Here is a 21,356-nt window from a genome sequence, read left to right as displayed (position 1 = left end):
TTTTAGAGAATGTTAATTGAAGGCAGGATGGAAGGAATGAAAACTTATACTTGTAAACTACTTGTATTTCTGTTATTTGTGAGATTAAGTAGCATGTGTGGAATAATCACTGAAAGTTCTTTGTGGTGAACAACAAAAAATATATGAATGACTCTGCAACACTTTAAAATCTGGGCATTCCCCCTTTAGTCCAGTGTATTAACTAGCTCCCTATAAGTCTTTTTTTTTTCCTTTGGCTGCCCTGCATGGCATGTGGCATCTTAGTTGTGTGGCATGTGGAATCTTAGTTCCCCAACCAGGGATTGAACCCGTGCCCCTTGCATTGGAAGCACAGAGTCTTAACCCTAAGTCTTTCTTCTTGGCTAAAGCTTCAGGTTAAAACCACTGTTCTCAGGGTTTAGGTGCTCTCAATAGTCAGTCCCTATTGCATTCCCTTCTCCATCTGCTACATAACCAGTGACCAGAATGTGGGTATATGCGTGGGGAGTGCTGAGGCAGGGGGTATGTTATCTGAGGTTGGCTGGGCACCAAGTGTTCAACGTTTTTTCATAGGCCCCACTATTCCTTGGTGTGCTGCACATATACTGCCTCTCCTCAGTCCTAAGTGACCCAAATTTGCCCCTTTCTCAGATGACGCTGCTTCCTATGAAACCTGTGATAGTAAGAGAAATATTAGGTTGCATCAATCTTCTTGAAGTTATAGTAAACAGCTGTGAAACTCAGCACTTGACCTTTGCTTTGGAAGAGGCCGGTGGAGAATCCTCTGGGTGGCTGCTACACCTCCCAAGACCTGTTAGTACCAATTTCTTTTAGTCAGGTGGTTCAGATTTTGTCTGGGAGCCTTACAGCTGTGAATTTTCCAGTTGCCAGCAGTCTTATATGGAGCAAGGGGGAGGAGTGAATAAAGCAGTGATAGGAATTGGATAATATATTGAATAATGAAATATTTTCAATATTTATTGGACTCTCCTTATATTCTCTTAGTCTATAATTATGTTTTCTTGTTATGATTATTTTCTCATTAACTAATAATCAAAATAGCTCACTTTATTAAGTATTTACTCTATGTCAGGCACTGTGCTGAATTCTTTTTATTCTATCACAGTAACCCATAATCTAGGTTTTATCATCATCAGCTTGAACCCCATAGTGGCATATCTCTCACAGAAGTATAGATAACTAATTTTTATTCAACAGCTATTCATACATGCAATTAATATTGCATGGGAGTAAGTTGGGAGAGCCCCACTTTGTAAATTAGGTGCAGAGATATGTCAGAGCTTGACTCACTATGCTATCTTGACAAGAATGCAACTCTAAGCTTTTAACTGAGAAAATCTTATAAAGTTCGACTGGGGATTCTGGAAGGACATAATGGAGGATCAAGGGAGACCTTGGAGCCTTCTCACCTATATCTCTTTTCAAAACCTTCTGGAGAAAGGAAGCCGAGACTATGAGCAGCATGGTCCAGTCATACCTTTTTTCATCTAATTTATGAGTGTCCTAAGAAAACAAAACATGCATGCCCTTCTTCAACTCCTTTGTGTATTTGACACCATAACTTGCCATTAACGCTGAACTTTGCCTACCTACTAGGGAGTGGATACATGGGGAGTGGATGTCATACTTTTTGGTGATTTCATTTGGCAGATAGTAAAATCAGTTATTTTCTCAGTGAAGTAATGAACCATAATGCTTTGCTTTAAACATGCAAGAAATTATCAAAATTCATTGAGACTAATTTAAATTTTTGTGTTTTTTCTCCAGTTTTATTGAGATTTAATTGACTTACAGCACTGTATTAGTTTCAGGTGTACAGCATAATGATTTGACTTACATATACTGTGAAATGGTTACCACAGTAGATTTTTGTATTTCTTAAAATATATACCTAAAATCATTACTACAGACACATTTTGTCTCTCTCCATAAATAATAGAGTTTACAGATATTTGGTGTGTATATATACACACACACACACATATATAAATACATTTTTTAAGTTTAGCTTTAATATAGAATTTATAGAATTATGTAAACTATAGTTAATTTTAGTTGGAATGTGGTACATATTGCCTATTGGATTATAGAAATCACCTAAAATGTGAAATGAAAAGGGTGGTGAAAAATGTGTATAAAGACATTAAAGATTAAAAAGTGGCTGAGTCCAGTGAAAGGAAGTGATCTTATCAATTAGTAATGAAAGTGCATTTACAGGTTATTGTCTTACTGGAGTCTGAGTTTTAACAGCTGCTAGTAGTTTAAACTAATAGAAGTCTGAATAGCTCATAATAATTGTGAGTATTCATTCTGTTTATGGATTGTTTCTTAATAGAAACACTGAATAGTATTGCCTATCTTACATTACCTCAAAGTGTAGTTACAAAAATGAAATAAGTAAATATGTTTTATAAACATGAAAGGTGCTCTCTTTCACTCTGTATGTGTGCATAATATAAAATTATAAAATTACGTATTAAATTTTTTGAGTAGTTGTTTTAGGAGTTGTTTGAAACTTCATTTATATTCCATGAATACAATTTGTTACAACTGCAAAGTATACTGGACTGAAAAAGTTACATTTGTGTTACAAACATAGAGTATTGTAAAAGTATTTAAGTTAAATAGGGGGCCAGGTATTTTAGAAGCAGGTGTCATATAAGCAATGAATGCATTAATAATATGTCAGTTTTATGTGTTATTTAATCAGGTACAAGGTCCTTTGCTGGTTAAATACTGGTAACACATTGATCATTTACTTGTTTTTACTCTGTGTTCAAAAACAAACTACACATTCTTAAGATCATTCTGAAGTTTAAATATTTTATTAATTTTCTGGCCCTTTCTGCAATTAGCTGGAAGGAGGGTTGTTTCCTTATATTCACAGTTGATAATACTAGTTTTTTTAACCAATCCAATTAAACAATACAAAGGACAGCAATCTTATTCTGTTTCTAAGCAAAGCACATGTATTTTTAATAACAGTTTTAAAATATTATGTCTGAAACACCACATTAAATGTAACCATGTTGTGTTACTCATTACAGTTATCTTAATACTAATCACATATTGATTTATCCCTTTAATTAATGAGTAAAAGTATAAAATACGTGGAATTTGAATATCTCTCATTTGTCTTGCGCTATACCAGATACTTTGGTGACATGTAAAGAAATCTCCAAACCCCTGTCCTTGAGGAGCTTATGCTATTAAAGGATAAAAGATTTTAAAAATCATCAAAAAAAGTAAAAGTACTATATGAATAAATACCAAAGAATGTGATAAAATCAATGTGTTCTAGAAGGGAAAAGAATGAAAGTTTTAAATGTAATTTGCCTGAAAGAAGTATGCTTACATTTTATGATGTTCAGAGAAATCAGATTTGATTATAAACACTTTACTAGATTTTTGAACCAGGACCACCTCAATTTTAGTTCTGCCGACCTGTTGTTCTAATCAAGAATCCTCATCAGCCTTGGTGGAGCATTGTGTATAAGTAAAACATGCATTATCTTTTCTTTATTTCCAGGCATACTTCCGACAGGGTGTTGCCCTCCAGTACCTTGGACGTCATGCCGATGCCCTGGCAGCCTTTGCATCTGGGCTGGCTCAGGACCCCAAGAGTCTCCAGCTTCTGGTGGGGATGGTAGAAGCAGCCATGAAATCTCCCATGAGAGGTAAATATGATGAAAGTATTTGGTCCAACACTAATTTACATTAGAACATTTCTAGGCTTTGAAGACTTTAGACTCAGGCATTGAGAATGGATAGGTTATGAAATTAGCTAAGATTGGATATTTTAGACCAAAGAAGACCAGGAATCACTGTCAATAGGTGACATTAATGAGGCACAATGGAATGGGATGGTGGTAAGGCCACTGGCCTGGAAGTTTGTGGACCTAGATTATATTTTGAATTTTTTGTTAACTAACTGTATGACTGGGTAAATGAATCAAATTCTCTGGATTTTAGGGTTACATAAGGAATCCCTATGTTTTTTGTAGTTCTAAGATTTTGTACCTCTAAACCAAAACACCTCTACTAGTAAGTTGATCTGCTCAGTTGGACCAATATGCCATCTAGAAATAAACAGATAAGAGAAGACATTAAACATTTTATGAGAGGAAATATGGATCTAACTATAGGCTATGTCTAACATTTTTCAGAGGAGCATTAAAAGATTATGTTGACTTGAAGGAGAGAGAAACATGGTAGATACATGGTTTTCTCCTATACTACTTCTGTATTATACCAGTTGGTATTCTGGGACAACAGTAGATTGAAAATAGTACTGTGGAGGTTGGAGGAGTTCTAAGGCTCAAATCAGATTGGCTTCTCTTTGAGAAACATTGAGTTTTGAGGAAGGAGTTCTTGGGAAGATTGGGTTGAAAGTGTACACCAGTTGTCATCTTTGCAGAGTGATGGAGACACTAAGGCAGGTTGATGGCAAATAGTAGACAGCTAATGACATTCCACACTAATTAGGTACGTCAAGCAGAACTCTATTTTTGTTTCTGAAATGGTACGTTTTTGAATTAACCTAAAAATTTTGGTGGCAGTATCATTAGGTAATTTATTTAGTTTTGAAAATGTTTGCAGCATTAGATAATTTTAATATACAGGCTAGTATGGTACTTGGCTCAAAATATGTGCTAAGTAAAAGTTTGATTAACTAAATGGTACTCGTATGGCCTCTGAGCAATTCATAGCTATAAAAAAATACTTTCCTGAAAGCGAAGATTTCATGTTCCAGAAAAAAAGTGGAAAGGAAGCCTCTCTTCATGCGATTTTATAACCCCATACAAAGCTGAGTCTTTGCTGCAGGAACCTAATGGCTTCTCCCACTGGGGGACCTGCTGTTAATAAACTCTGACTTAAAGCAGATGTACTTTGGAGCTCCATGACTTGAGGATCGGGGGGAGGGGAATGGACAACAAAAAAAATCAATCTGTCTCTCCTTTCCATTTTTCTAGTATTTTCTCATTCTCTCCCTATATCCCTCTGCAAGTAATTTACATGGAACGTTTTTTATTTAGTTCATGAAGATATCCCTTCTTTATTCTGAGGTATTTCTGCTGCTGCCTTAGTATACTGGAGTGAATGTGTTGAGATCAGCAGAATCATATTTACCGTTTTACCTTTGAAGCAATTTGTTTAGATAAATATAAGAAAATCTTCTCTACACTGCAAGAAATAGCTCAGTGCTTCTTCTTTCAGCCTTAGGGTTTTCTGTGCCATGTTCTTTCCCATCTTATACTGAGTGACCTAAGGGCGACCCTGGAGAAAGCTGCATCTTACAGGTGCCTGGAGCGCTGTAATATTTTCTTCTCTTTCCTTAAAGCAATTTAACTTACTTATTTTTGGTATTGCCTTTACCACTGTAGCTATTCCAGGTGGGCTTTTCTCATCAACATTTTATAGAAAGACTGTTGCTTTGCACAGTGTTGTTCTGTGAATCATTTAACATCTTAATGACCTCTCTTTTTGTCATATGGTTATAATTCACAAAATCTGTCATCATTTGCTGCCCATTTTTTACCCACTGTTTATTTTAGCCTCCTGCAGCGTTCTCAGTTTCTGCCATTGTTGCGTAACTGTGCAGTCCAGGACACTTTACATGTAGGTCTGATCTGTTGTGTCAGTTTTTGTTTTGAAATTCTGAAATGCAATAGGGAAGCTCCCTCGTCCAGTGCTTCTGTAAGCAAACAAAGCTCCCACGGTGTGCACAGCGTTCCTGTGGTTTGGCCTTTTGGGGACGTTTCAAGATTTTTTTTATAGATAGGGCTAATCTATAGTAATATACTCTTGTTCCCAAATAAATATATTAATCCACTTTGGAACTTACTTGATTTTTAAAATATTGTTGTTGCCTATATTGCTAACTGCATTAAGTCTTTTTTACTTTACTTTTGTGGTTTCATTCATGCTCACCAACCAGATATCAGATAATCTACTTTTCCTGTAGATATATTTACATCACTATATGTAATGTATTTCCCTTAAATCATTTATGTAAATGTACAAATAAGTATTAATATAAAATGAGACTCTTTCATGACCCTCAAATTATCCTTTTACTATTTTCCATTTCTCCTCTTTAGATAGTCTTTCAGCAATTTCAGTTCATTGTATCTTATAAATGTTTATGTAAATTTGGATGGTGTAGCATAGTACTACTGCCAACCGCAGATTTAATAATATAATTACAAAGTGAGATTGTGTTTACCTTTATTTGTTCCTCTAAAGACGCTAGGGCTGCTTCTTGCTGAGGGTTCTCTTGTGTATATTTTCTCTCCTCTTGTTAATTTGGTAATCTAAAGACTATTATATTTATGGGCTATCACCTGTCGTGGTGTTTCTACCAGCTTCAGAGGATCCAGGAAGCTGATTTTATGAAGTACTGGTAGAAAATGGCTCGAATGTATAAGCTTTTCTCTCAGAGTCAAATTGGGGCTCACCTTTTATTTACCTGATTGTCCACCCTTGGTAACTCTTTCCCTCTGATTCTCTTTTAAGTGGCAGTCACTTTGCACAGAGGGCCTGTTTCTGAAATGTTATGTTAAAAAAAAAACTGACTTTTCCCCCAAAGGTTGGACTCTAATTCCAATACTGCCATTTGCTATCCCCTTGACTGAGCAAGGTTGCTTCCTTTCTCTGCACCTCAGTTCTTATCTGTAAAAGGGGTGTGATAATAAGTACCTCCTCATATTGTTTTTTTAAATATTTATTTATTTATTTGGCTGCATTGGGTCTAGTTGTGGCACACGGGATATTCGTTGTGGCATGCAGGCTCTTCGTTGCAGCATGCAGGCTTCTCTAGTTGCAGCGAGTGGGATTCTCTCTAGTTGTGGTACACAGTCTCCAGACTGCCCAGGCTCAGTAGTTGCGGCTCATGGGCTTCGTTGCCCTGTGGCATGTGGGGATCTTAGTTCTCCAACCAGGGATTGGACCTGCGTCCCCTGCGTTGGAAGGTGGATTCTTAACCACTGGACCACCAGGGAAGTCCCCTAATAATTGTTTTGAGAATCAAGCCTTGGCATGTAAAGGCAGGCCCCTTTAGGACAGTTTCCCTGTGCAGTGTCATGCCCTTCCTCTCTCTGTGGAGAGAAGAAGTAGCAGCAGTGGTAAGCTTGCTCTTGTATTTGTGTTGTGGGTGTGGAACAAACACTGCACAGCACACATCGTCCTTTTGCTGAGCACATGGTGCCTGGAAAAACTGCATTTCTCTTGAGCATTGGTGTATTTTTATCTAAAAGGTCTGGGAATTATCTGAAGTGATCCTTTATTCTTTTGCTTTGTCCTCTGTGAAGCGTTAGAACCTAGTGTCCTGTCCACCTTTAGGAAGTGTGCCAGGACTTATAGTCTCTAAGCTGAATTTTCCTACTTTATTTTCCACTCACTCTGACTTCTGTGTTTTCCACCTTATTTCTATAGAAGGCTTTGAATCCTTTTGTAATGAAGTAGGATATAAATAAATTCACAAATGAACCCAGAAAAATATGAAGTGGCTTAGACAAAGAGCTAAACATGTCAGTTTTTATTTTCTTTTTTTGGGGGGAGGGTTAAGTTTTCCTTTTAGTGTGAACCAAAAGGTTTTTTTTTCCAGTTGTGGTAAAATGTACATAACATAAAATTGACCATTTTTAGTTGTGCAATTCAGTGGTGTTAAGTATATTTACAGTGTTGTGCACCCATCACTGCCATCTGTCTCTAGAACTTTTTCATCTTCCCAAATTGACACTTTGTACCCATGAAACAATAATTCCTCATCTTCCCCCACCACCCCAGCTCCTGGCAACTACCAGGGTACCTCATATAAGTGGAGTCATACAATATTTGTCCACTTGTGACAAGCCCAGTGGTTCTTAATTTAGTTTCCCCCATAAGGAGTTAGCCTAAGAAAAGGTAAAAATTAAAATTAAGTAGATATTATGAACCATACCTCTAAATTTTGGTTTTGGGGCTATACTTTACTCTCATTATACTTTGCTTACCTTCTTACCTTGTCAGTAGTTGCTGTTCTCTCTTTGGATCCCTGTTTTGGAGATTCATTCCAGAATTGTTTCTCCCAGTCTTCTGAGTTTGCAGTACAGTATTATATTATATCCAGTAATAATTGGTAGTGGTATCACCAGGGTTTTAGGAAAGTTGAAGCTTTTTAGTCATGTATGCTAATTAAATATTATAAGGATAACTTGGAAGGTTCCAGAATGTCTTCATAGTACCTGAGACAGATTGAAGTCTGTAAAAATTTTAGTTACCTTGAAGGTGATTCATAGGAGACAGTCAGTAGAGTATCATGACTTTGGAATAAGGCATTGTGCCTATTAATGCATTTATTCCTCAAATTCTGTAAATTTTAAAATTCTAAATATGTCTGAAATTTATCCCTTGCTGTCCATCTGTTTTGTCATTGCAAATACAGGACTTTTTCTCTAACTGGTTTTCCTGGCTTTTATCTCTTCCAAATCAGTCCATGCTTTGCTTCCCTTCCAGAGTGAACTTTCTAAAGTGTAAGTTTGATCTGTCATTCTCTTATTCATAATTCTGCATTTTCCCCATTGCCTACAGGATAAAGGCCAACTACCTTAGTATAAAAGATCTTGCTTCTCTTTTATTCTCATTACCAAGATATTCCCAGCTAAAACTACCTGCAGTTCCTGGAAAACACTAGTTTCTCATAGCTCCGATTTCTATTCAGATGTCATTACCTCTGTAAAGCATTCCTAGACCTACCTGAGTAGGGCTAGCACCTTTCTCCTCTGTGGTCCCGTAGCACATCCTACCAATGCTGAGAAATCTGGATTGAAAGTTGTGTCATTATTTTGTATATTACTAAGAAAAAAGAAAATGCTGATAAGTAAATGATGACACATTTCTTTCTTATCACTTAACTTTTTATTTTATATAAACTGAAAGAATTCTTTCAGCCCCATTTAGGCATAGAAATAACCAACCATTGTGAGGCACCATTGAGTTCATGGACATTAAATCTCAAATTCAGAAATGTTAATATGTGAATAAATGTGCAGAACTGATGAAATAAATATAGTATATCTTTTAGTTGAGTGTGATTATTTGTTTATTATTAGCCTCTACTACATTCTTACAAGGTTTTCAGGTATCAGGAAATGTGACTTTGTTTATCTTAAATTCTTAAAGCCTTTACATTTTGAAAGCACATAACTGGTGTTCAATGATTGTTGCAAAGTGCCTTTACATTCTTATGAAGTTGTTTTGACATTGGATATTTTATATATTATGCATGATTTCTATAAAGAAAAACATCTTTACATCTACAGGCTGCCAAAACTCTGTTCCATCTAGCCTGAGAAAATCACACAATTAGTCCTTTTGCTAACAGCCTAAGTTTACTGTAGAATAGGACTTAGAATCATAGAATAGTATAGTTGGGAAGAATCTTATAGATCACCTAATCCAGCCTATACAGTTTTTTTTTCTTTTTTTTGAATTTTTGAATTTTATTTTATTTATTTTTTATACAGCACGTTCTTATTAGTTATCTATTTTATATATATTAGTGTATATATCTCAGTCCCAATCTCCCAATTCATCACACCACCACCACCCCGCCCCCGCCACTCTGCCTCCTTGGTGTCCATACATTTGTGCTCTACGTCTGTGTCTCTGTTTCTGCCCTGCATACCGGTTCATCTGTACCATTTTTCTAGGTTCCACATATATGCGTTAATATATGATATTTGTTTTTCTCTTTCTGACTTAACTTCACTCTGCAGCCTATATAGTTTTTATACATTAAAAAAACTTATCTTACCACTTTTATTTATCAAATGAGTGTACAACTGCTAACCAGACCTTCTGATAAGTGAATATGGACAAATGAGATGTAATTACAGCCCAAAGCAGAGAAGTTTGACATTAAATTTTTTTAAATTTACGTCAAGTGAAATGGACGTTTCGTGTATATATCTTTACACATGCATAGATGCAAACACAGATACATTTGCATGTATATACACATATGTATTTAATATTGACATATACTTATCTATAACGTGTATAGATTTATGTAGCCATCACCACAATCATAATTGTGATACATTTGACAAAGTGAGGAAACTAAGGTTATGTGGCTTTGAAATCCAGGTCTCTTTATCCTTAGCTCAGTATTTTCTGTGTTATTCCACATCCGCTTCCTTCCCCATAAATATTCTCTGGGCCATTCAAGCTGCCTTGTTCATCATTCCTTTTCATTCCATGTACCTATCTTTCATTCCATGCACCTTTGTTTAGGACATACCTTCTGCCTAAAATACCCTCTACTCACAGAAAAAAGTACAAAGACTTGTCTAAGTCCTACCCTTTCTTTAAGAAATCAGGTTCTGTTTTTATGAAGCTTTCTGATTACCCTTGATAATCATTCCCTTTTCCAAACTCTTATAACATATACTGTACTTGAGCTTGCATTATAATTTATCTTTTTATATATGTATAGTCTCTTCCCTGTGTACTACAAATGGAAATTTGATCTTTTACCTCTTAATCCTTCTGTTTCATTTTTATTTAGTAAAAATTTGTACAAATGAAGATTTCCTTTTCTTTTGAAAATCTTCCAGGTATTTCCGTTGGTCCTCTAACTGTGGCAATGTGCTCTCTTCTTTCTACTCTTGTGTAGTTTTAGAGGCTCTATTGGATGGCTCTTTTTTTTAACTTAACCATGGTTGCAATGCTTAAAAAAATCACCAGCTGAAAAGTAGAATCTTTGCTGGCCATCAGTCATTTTGTGCCATCTGTGTCTGAACACTCTTCCTGTGTTTTGGGAACTCCCTGTCTTTTACTTCTGCCTCCTTGCCTTCCACTATAAAATTTGAAAATATCAGATCCTAATTTTCGCATCCTCCTTTGCCAGCTGGGACTCCACATTTGAGTTAGGAGCTAAAGGCTGAAAGAAGAAAGGATATACAGAATTTGTTCCAGTGGTGGCAGGTGGCAGTAGTGACATCCGTTTTCCAAGGGTGGCATTTAGTAGTGGTGGAGGCAGAATTACAAGCTGCCATGTCCTGTGTTTACTTGCAGTGGTGATGTTGCCTTCACCAGGAAGCTTCTGTGACATGATTTTGACTGTGGGTCTGGAGGCCTGGTTTTCCACCCTTCCCAGTAGCCACTCAGTGCATCTCTTCTCTGCTTAAAATCAGCTGGAATTGACTTCTTGTGTGAACAAGAATTTTGCCTGGTATGGTATCAGAGAGCCTGGACTTAGAGCCCTGCAATAGGTACTTGTCTTGGCTTTGTCCCAAGCTATCTGACCTTGCGTGAATACTCAATACTTAAATACTCAGATTCTTCATTTCTAAAATAACGGTGTTGGGCTTCCCTGGTGGCACAGTGGTTAAGAATATGCCTGCCAATGCAGGGGACACAGGTTCGAGCCCTGGTCCGAGAAGATCCCACATGCCGCGGAGCAACTAAGCCCGTGAGCCACAACTACTGAGCCCACGCACCACAACTACTGAAGCCCGCACGCCTAGAGCCTGTGGTCCGCAACAAGAGAAGCCACCGCAGTGAGAAACCCTCACACCACAACAAAGAGTAGCCCCCACTCGCCACAACTAGAGAAAGCCCACGCACAGCAACGAAGACCCAACACAGCCAAAAAAAAAAATAAATAAAAATAAATAAATTTAGGGCTTCCCTGGTGGCGCAGTGGTTGAGAGTCCGCCTGCCGATGCAGGGGACACGGGTTCATGCACTGGTCTGGGAAGATCCCACATGCCTCAGGGCGGCTGGGCCTGTGAGCCATGGCCGCTGAGCCTGCACGTCTGGAGCCTACGCTCCGCAACGGGAGAGGCCACAACAGTGAGAGGCCCGTGTACCGCAAAAAAAAAAAAAAATAATAATAATAATTAAATAAATAAATAACTTAAATAAATAAATAAAATAAGGGTGTTTTCAAGGTCTTTTCAGCTCCAAAATTCTGTTATTTTTGCTTCTGCTAATTGGCCAGTGGGATGCTAATGTATGATCATCACTGGCTGCCAAATCCATCAGTGGGTACCACCAAAATTCTGCTCACAGTTATTTCAGTATGGCATTGTTCTTTTCCTGTTCTAGCAATTCCTGGGCTCTTGTGCCTGCATGTAACCCTATTGGTTAGCAAGTGTTTACTGGTACTGTGTACTGCTTGCATCTTGATAGGTATAAAAACGTTCTTTGTTCGCTGTTTAGTGATCTGATTGAAGGGAAAAATGCTTTAGGCACCAATAGGTTTCGAGGTTTCTGTGGTAATGTTGATTCGGATGAGAGCTCCTTAGTGGCAAGTGGGGATTTGAAGTCATAAATTGTAAAAATTACATTTTAATGCAGTACTGTTGGCTGAGAGATTCACAGTTTAAAGAGACCAACCTTTCAATAGTTTTTTTTTTCACATAGGCACAGTGGAACAACTAATGTGAAACAGTTTTTCAGGAAAGCTAACAACAAAAGCGTTACAAGTGCTACCTCACTGTAAGGTTATAGTCATTAGCTCTGCAACAGTCTTTAAAAAAAAAAATAAAAGAAGAGGAGGAAGAAGGAGCTTAGAGGTCATCCACTTTGAAACCTAGCTTCAAATGTAAAGAATCTCCCTGGGGCTTCCTGACCCCTAATCTGTGTCCTTTCCACAACATGAAAATAAAATGAGATAAACATTAATTTTGTCTTTCATCTTACCTTAGTAAACCCAGACGATTTCTTTTTTCTTCTTGATATGCACAGAAACCAAAAATTTCATGTGATTTGCTTTATTGTAATACTTACTCTGTTGCAGTGGTCTGGAAGCAGACCCACAGCATCTCTGAGGTCTGCCTGTATATAGTAGGGGTGGGACTTGAGTGATGTGCCTGTGATATTTTGAGAGGGCAGGAGGTCAGATAAGGGAGAACCATTCAGGGAAAGTGGTGGGTCCTGATCAAAGAAAGACCAGAAGAGAGGACTAGTGTGGCGTATGCATGTGAAAGTGATGTAAGGAAATTACTGGAAAGACATTGGTGTTACCCAGTCGTATGAATGAGTGGACAGTAAGGGTGGTGCTAGATCGGAAGGCTGAAGAGTTTATACCTGAAACAGGCCATAAAAAGGTACGATAAACATTTGTTTCTAGAGCGTATTGGAAAAGATTGTTTTGTGTATAAGGCTACATTCTCTTATTTTCTTTTGTTTTTCTTCAGACTCCCTCGAGCCCACTTATCAACAGCTTCAGAAAATGAAACTGGACAAGAGTCCCTTTGTGGTCGTGTCTGTGGTTGGGCAAGAACTCCTGACAGCTGGCCATCATGGGGCCTCTGTGGTTGTCTTAGAAGCCGCTCTGAAGATTGGCACCTGCAGCCTCAAACTGAGAGGTTCCGTTTTCTCTGCGCTGAGCAGTGCTTACTGGTCTCTCGGAAACACAGAGAAGAGCACTGGATACATGCAGCAGGACTTGGATGTAGCCAAGACCTTAGGTAGAGTTATGCTTTTCTCCTTTATTTCAGTACAGAAAGGAAATGAAGAAAGCTGATTAACCTGACGTGAATGGGAGTAATATGTGCAATGAAAAGTGATTGTACCTCGGGAACATTCTCTGTTTTAGAGTACTTAGGTCTTTAGGGCTTTTCATTTAACAAGGTATCAAGCTCCCAAAAGGCCAAAAGATATGGATTAACATATTCATTGCCTCCTCAGAGATATGGGCTCACAGATTTAATATCTCAAATGATAGATTTGTGGGTGAATCTTTCACCTTAATTTTCATTTTTGCCTACATTAGAATGCACCATCATTTTGTTGGACAAAATAGTGCAGTGCAGTGGTTAAGACTGTGGACTATGGAGCCAGACTGCTGCGTTTAGAATCCTGGCGCTGCCACTTAACTAGCTGTGTGACCTTCGGCAAGTTGCCTAATCTCTGTGCTGCTGTTTCCTCATTTTAAAAAAAATGTGGTTTATGATAATCATCACAGTGATTATTCAAGGACTTGCAGGATTGCAGTAAGAGAAGAGGTATGGTGAGTCTACCATCAGCATACTTGTAAAGAAGCAACATATTATGGTAGGTGTGGAGTAAAGTGACTGAACCAACAAGCTGATAGTTGTTCAGAAACAAAGCAATGACCTCTCATTTCCAGAACACTTATGTCCCTGACTGCAGTTGTATGTTATAACATCAATAACAGTTGTCCAGAGATTTAACTTCTAGGACCATAACTTCCTACATAGAGTCTTTTAGAAGAAGAGAAGAAGGCAAGTGAAATCTTAGCTAGTAAATCTGTGGCTCTTGAATTAGGATGGCCATTATATATTATAAATAATGCTGTAACCTAGATAAATTTTATCTTTTTTTTTCTTTTTAAACCCAATTCAGGTGACCAGACAGGAGAATGCCGAGCTCATGGGAATCTGGGCTCTGCATTCTTCTCCAAAGGAAATTACCGGGAGGCTCTCACTAACCACAGGCATCAGTTGGTGCTTGCCATGAAACTCAAGGATCGAGAGGTAGGAAGTTTACCTGCAGACCAAAACCAGTTTTTTTGAAACATGGGGTCTTTTTTTGCTGCTCAAAATGTTTTAGGTATCTTAAAATATTACTTTCAGGAGTTGATAATCATCGCTTCTAACTTTCATCAACAATGAGGTGTTGAACATCTATCACATACAGGACTTGGGGATATAGAGGTAAATGAGACATGGTCTCTGACCTCAGGATCTAACAGCTTGGTCAGATACATTGTTCTTATTCTCTTCAAATGTGCTATGGATATATGTAAAATTAGCAAAAAGCTATATCATTATGATATATTCATTAAATTAAAGAAGCACACATTATGCTTTATCTGAGATGGAGTATTATTGCTGCGAATCCTTCACATTGTTTCTTTGGTGGTAGAAGCATGTTAAGTCTCACTGAGAGACCTGAATCGTAATGATAGAGAAATATCATCCTTGTCTTTTCTAGATAAATGAAATGAAATATTCTCAGAAACTTGATATCCAGTAGATGCAACATGATGGTGCCTGCAGAGTGGAAAGAGGGTGGGGTTTGGTAGGAGACAGACCCAGATTTGAATCCCTGCTTCAGTTCTTCCTGGCTCGGGGATCTTGGGGAAGTTATTATTTAACTTCTCTTTGCCTCTTATTTCTTATTTAGAAAATGACGATTCTGTTTATTCCATACACAGTTGTGATAGGATTATAAATAATACATGTAAAGTACCTAGCATGGTACCTGGAATTCATAAATGGTAGTAGTAATATAATATTATAAATAAGAATGAAGTTAATAGCAGAGGCAACAATAAATTCATGAATTAATCTATGTGTTGGGAAATATATTTAGTTACATTTACATCTCAGAATGTCACTGTAGGACGTTATGGAGATTAACTATATTATTTAAATGACCCAGCATCTTCATGTCTCTATAACACAGTCAGGCACTAGAAAGGAATTGGGAAAGAAAAAAACCTTTACTTCAGTGGCATGCTGGAATCTCCCCTTGGGAAAACTGGACTCCTAGAAAGTCTCTCTCATCCATGGGTATCAGAAAAAAGCCTTTGAAAGCTCCAAGGGCAGTGAATTTTTGGCAATTTTATTCTCAGGAGAGTTGCCTAAGCACTTTTCTCTTTACCTATTTACTCTTAGTTTACAAACATTTCTTATAAGCCAGATTATCTGATTTCTTGATGTTAAGAGAATGACAAAAGGGCTCAGATTTCTAGAGGCAGATATACTGATGGCATTAAGAAGTGAGAGCCAGGTTTAAGAACTAAAACAGCATCAGTATCTAGATAGAGCCATTTAGTGTAGGGACAGATAGCTATAAATATGTCAAGAGCTGAATTTATACCACATTTTCCTAAACTTTGAGGTGTATATATTAGCTCGATTACTGGATAATCTAGAAAGACTTTTAATTAGGGACATAGGGTTGTGATAGGTATTAAAAAGGAGAACACTCAATTGCTGCCAAGATTCTGGAATTCCAGAGGAAACAGAGACTGATATAGACCTGAGGAAGCTTTGTGAAACAGGTAGAAATCAAGCTGGCCCCCAAGTGAGATGTAGAAATTGCCATATGGGGTTCTAAAACCTGGTCAGCAGATAAGTCATGTTTTGCTGAGTGATAAGATAATTTATTCCTTTAGCAAAGAACAGATATTTTCCACCATCCTATTATATATATTATATATATAGTCAAAGATTCTTGGTTTTTTTTAAAATTGAGTTTTGAACTTTATTTATTTATTTTTGCTGCGTTGGGTCTTCATTGCTGCACGCAGGCTTTCTCTAGCTGCGGCAAGTGGGGACTACTCTTCATTGCGGTGCTCGGGCTTCCCATTGCGGTGTCTTCTCTTGTTGTGCAGCATGGGCTGTAGGTGCACAGGCTTCAGCAGTTGTGGCACATGGGCTCAGTAGTTGTGGTGCACGGGCCCAGTTGCCCTGCGGCATGTGGGATCTTCCGGGTCCAGGGCTCGAACCCGCGTCCCCTGCATTGGCAGGCGGATTCTTAACCACTGCGCCACCAGGGAAGTCCCCATGGTTTTTTTAAAAAGTGATATTTATTAGTTTTATCTAATTATGTAAGAAATACATGAAAATAACCAACTGTAAGCTTACCATCCTATTAATATTTTGGGTATAATCTTTTGATCATATATGCAGTTATAATTGTTCATATGTATTCACACAAGAACTGAAATCCTATTATATATTGTTTTAACTTGTTTTTTCATTAATATTTTCCACTTATTTTTTTTAACATCTTTATTGGAGTATAATTGCTTTACAGTGTTGTGTTAGTTTCTGCTGTATAAGAAAGTGAATCAGCTATATGCATATGTATATCCCCATATCCCCTCCCTCTTGCATCTCCCTCCCACCCTCCTTATCCCACCCTTCTAGGTGGTCGCAAAGCACCAAGCTGATCTCCATGTGCCACGCAGTTGCTTCCCACTAACTATCTATTTTACATTTGGTAGTGTATGTATGTCAGTACCGCTCTCTCACTTCGTCCCAGCTTACCCTTCCCCCTCCCCGTGTCCTCAAGTCCATTCTCTACGTCTATGTCTTTATTCCCGTCCTGCCCCTAGGTTCACCTTTTTATTTTTATTTTTTAGATTCCATATATATGTGTTAGCATATGGTATTTGTTTATCTCTTTCTGATTTACTTCACTCTGTATGACAGACTCTAGGTCCATCCACCTCACTAAAAATAACTCAATTTCGTTTCTTTTTATGGCTGAGTAATATTCCATTTTATATATGTGCCACATCTTCTTTATCCATTCATCTGTTGGTGGACACTTAGGTTGCTTCCATGTCCTGGCTATTGTAAATAGTGCTACAATGAACATTGTGGGACATGGCTCTTTTTGAATTATGGTTTTCTCAGGGCATATGCCCAGTAGTGGGATTGCTGGGTTGTATGGTAGTTCTACTTTTAGTTTTTTAAGGAACCTCCATACTGTTCTCCATAGTGGCTGTATCAATTTACATTGCCACCAACAGTGCAAGAGGGTTCCCTTTTCTCCACACCCTCTCCAGCATTTATTGTTTGTAGACTTTTTGATGATAGCCATTCTGACCGGTGTGAGATGATATCTCATTGTAATTTTGATTTGCATTTCTCTAATGATTAATGATGTTGAGCATTCTTTCATGTGTTTGTTAGCAATCTGTATATCTTCTTTGGAGAAATGTCTATTTAGGTCTTCTGCCCATTTTTGGACTGGGTTGTTTTTTTGTTATTGAGCTGCATGAGCTGCTTGTAAATTTTGGAGATTAATCCTTTGTCAGTTGCTTCATTTGCCAATATCTTCTCCCATTCTGAGGGTTGTCTTTTCATCTTGTTTATGGTTTCCTTTGCTGTGCAAAAGCTTTTAAGTTTCATTAGGTTGCATTTGTTTATTTTTGTTTTTATTTCCATTTCTCTAGGATGTGGGTCACAAAGGATCTTGCTGTGATTTATGTCATAGAGTGTTCTGCCTATGTTTTCCTCTAAGAGTTTTATAGTGTCTGGCCTTACATTTAGGTCTTTAATCCATTTTGAGTTTATTTTTGTGTATGGTGTTGGGGAGTGTTCTAATCTCATACTTTTAAATGTAGCTGTCCAGTTTTCCCAGCATCAATTATTGAAGAGGCTGTCTTTTCTCCATTGTATATTCTTACCTCCTTTATCAAGGATAAGGTAACTATGTGTGCATGGGTTTCTCTGTGGTCTTTCTATCCTGTTCTATTGACCTATCTTTCTGTTTTTGTGCCAGTACCATACCATCTTGATTGTTGTAGCTTTGTAGGATAGTCTGAAGTCCAGGAGCCTGATTCCTCCAGCTCCGTTTTTCTTTCTCGAGATTGTTTTGGCTATTCGGGGTCTTTTGTGTTTCCATACAAATTGTGCAATTTTTTGTTCTAATTCTGTGAAAAATGCCATTGGTAGTTTGATAGGGATTGCATTGAATCTGTAGATTGCTTTGGGTAGTATAGTCATTTTCACAATGTTGATTCTTGCAACCCAAGAACATAGTATATCTCTCCATCTGTTTGTATCATCTTTAATTTCTTTCATCAGTGTCTTACAGTTTTCTGCATACAGATCTTTTGTCTCCTTAGGTAGGTTTATTCCTAGGTATTTTATTTATTTTGTTGCAATGGTAAATGGGAGCGTTTCCTTAATTTCTCTTTCAGATTTTTCATCATTAGTGTATAGGAGTGCAAGAGATCTCTCTGCATTAATTTTGTATCTTGCTACTTTACCAAATTCATTAATTAGCTCTAGTAGTTTTCTGGTAGTATGTTTAGCATTCTGTACGTATAGTATCACGTCATCTGTAAACAGTGACAGTTTTACTCCTTTTCCGATTTGTATTCCTTTTATTTCTTTTTCTTCTCTGATTGCCGTGGCTAGGACTTCCAAAACTATGTTGAATAATAGTGGTGAGAGTGAGCAACCTTGCCTTTTTCCTGCTCTTAGAGGAAATGGTTTCAGTTTTTCACCATTGAGAATGATGTTGGCTGTGGGTTTGTCATAAATGGCCTTTATTATGCTGAGGTAGGTTCCCTCTATGCCTACTTTATGCAGAGTTTTTATCATAAATGGGTGTTGAATTTTGTCGAAAGCTTTTTCTGCATCTATTGAGATTATCTATGGTTTTTATCTTTCACTTTATTAATATGGTGTTTCATATTGATTGGTTTGCGTATATTGAAGAATCCTTGCATTCCTGGGATAAACCCCACTTGATCATGGTGTATGATCCTTTTAATGTGCTGTTGGATTCTGTTTGCTAGTATTTTGTTGAGGATTTTTGCATCTATGTTCATCAGTGATATTGGCCTGTAGTTTTCTTTTTTGTGACATCTTTATCTTCTTTTGGTATCAGGGTGATGGTGGCCTCGTAGAATGAGTTTCCTCCCTCTGCTGTAGTTTGGAAGAGTTTGAGAAGGATAGGTGTTAGCTCTTCTCTAAATGTTTGATAGAATTCACCTGTGAAGCCATCTAGTCCTGGGCTTTTGTTTGTTGGAAGATTTTTAATCACAGTTTCAATTTCAGTGCTTGTGATTGGTCTGTTTATATTTTCTATTTCTTCCTGGTTCAGTGTTGGAAGGCTGTGCTTTTCTAAGAATTTGTCCATTTCTTCCAGGTTGTCCATTGTATTTATTTATTTATTTATTTATTATTTTTTGCTTTATAACAAATTTAATCAGTTATACATATACATATGTTCCCATATCCCCTCCCTTTTGCGTCTCCCTCCCACCCTCCCTATCCCACCCCTCCAGGCGGTCACAAAGCACCGAGCTGATCTCCCTGTGCTATGCAGCTGCTTCCCACTAGCTATCTACCTTACGTTTGGTAGTGTATATATGTCCATGCCGCTCTTTCACTTTGTCACAGCTTACCCTTCCCCCTCCCCATATCCTCAAGTCCATTCTCTAGTAGGTCTGTGTCTTTATTCCTGTCTTACCCCTATGTTCTTCATGACATTTTTTTTCTTAAATTCCATATATATGTGTCAGCATACAGTATTTGTCTTTCTCTTTCTGACTTACTTCACTCTGTATGACAGGCTCTAGGTCCATCCACCTCCTTACAAATAGCTCAATTTCGTTTCTTTTTATGGCTGAGTAATATTCCATTGTATATATGTGCCACATCTTCTTTACGCATTCATCCGATGATGGACACTTAGGTTGTTTCCATCTCCGGGCTATTGTAAATAGGGCTGCTATGAACATTTTGGTACATGTCTCTTTTTGAATTATGGTTTTCTCAGGGTATATGCCCAGTAGTGGGATTGCTGGGTCATATGGTAGTTCTATTTGTAGTTTTTTAAGGAACCTCCATACCGTTCTCCATAGGGGCTGTACCAATTCACATTCCCACCAGCAGTGCAAGAGTGTTCCCTTTTTTCCACACCCTCTCGGCATTTATTGTTTCTAGATTTTTTGATGATGGCCATTTTGACTGGTGTGAGATGATATCTCATTGTAGTTTTGATTTGCATTTCTCTAATGAGTAAAGATGTTGAGCATCCTTTCATGTGTTTGTTGGCAGTCTGTATATCTTCTGTGGAGAAATGTCTATTTAGGTCTTCTGCCCATTTTTGGATTGGGTTGTTTGTTTTTTTGTTACTGAGCTGCATGAGCTGCTTATAAATTTTGGAGATTAATCCTTTCCAGGTTGTCCATTTTATTGGCATGTATTTGCTTGTAGTAATCTCTCATGATCCTTTGTATTGCTGCAGTGTCAGTTGTTACTTCTCCTTTTTCATTTCTAATTCTATTGATTTGAGTCTTCTCCCTTTTTTTCTTGATGAGCCTGGCTAATGGTTTATCAATTTTGTTTATCTTCTCAAAGAACCAGCTTTTAGTTTTATTGATCTTTGCTATTGTTTCCTTCATTTCTTTTTCATTTATTTCTGATCTGATCTTTATGATTTCTTTCCTTCTGCTAACTTTGGGGTGTTTTTGTTCTTCTTTCTCTAATTGCTTTAGGTGTAAGGTTAGGTAGTTTATTTGAGATTTTTCTTGTTTCTTGAGGTAGGATTGTGTTGCTATAAACTTCCCTCTTAGAACTGCTTTTGCTGCATCCCATAAGTTTTGTGCTGTTGTGTTTTCATAGTTGTTTGTTTCTAGGTATTTTTTGATTTCCTCTTTGATTTCTTCAGTGATCACTTCGTTATTAAGTAGTGTATTGTTTAGCCTCCATGTGTTTGTATTTTTTATAGATTTTTTCCTGTAATTGATATCTAGTCTCATAGTGTTGTGGTTGGAAAACATCCCTGATACGATTTAAGTTTTCTTAAATTCACTAAGGCTTGATTTGTGACCCAAGATATGATCTATCCTGGAGAACGTTCCA

At 37.5% G+C, this 21,356-nt stretch overlaps 1 protein-coding gene across 3 annotated transcripts in view; it reads left to right on the top strand.

The window, feature by feature from the left end:
- The window catches only part of TTC28 (tetratricopeptide repeat domain 28), a 581,552-nt gene that overhangs the window by 281,127 nt on the left and 279,069 nt on the right, over window positions 1-21,356 (top strand). For all 3 annotated transcript variants that reach the window (XM_082640381.1, XM_082640380.1, XM_082640382.1), the window contains 3 exons: window positions 3,530-3,677; window positions 13,188-13,460; window positions 14,359-14,489. In XM_082640381.1, the coding sequence (XP_082496507.1) occupies window positions 3,530-3,677; window positions 13,188-13,460; window positions 14,359-14,489 (552 nt within the window). The remainder of the gene's footprint in view (window positions 1-3,529; window positions 3,678-13,187; window positions 13,461-14,358; window positions 14,490-21,356) is intronic.

This window comes from Mesoplodon mirus (assembly GCF_964341445.2).
Source record: "Mesoplodon mirus genome assembly, chromosome: 13".
In the NCBI taxonomy this organism is placed as follows: domain Eukaryota; kingdom Metazoa; phylum Chordata; class Mammalia; order Artiodactyla; family Ziphiidae; genus Mesoplodon; species Mesoplodon mirus.
The sequence above is the reverse complement of the archived record's forward strand: the minus strand, read 5'-3'. Positions and strand labels throughout refer to the sequence as shown.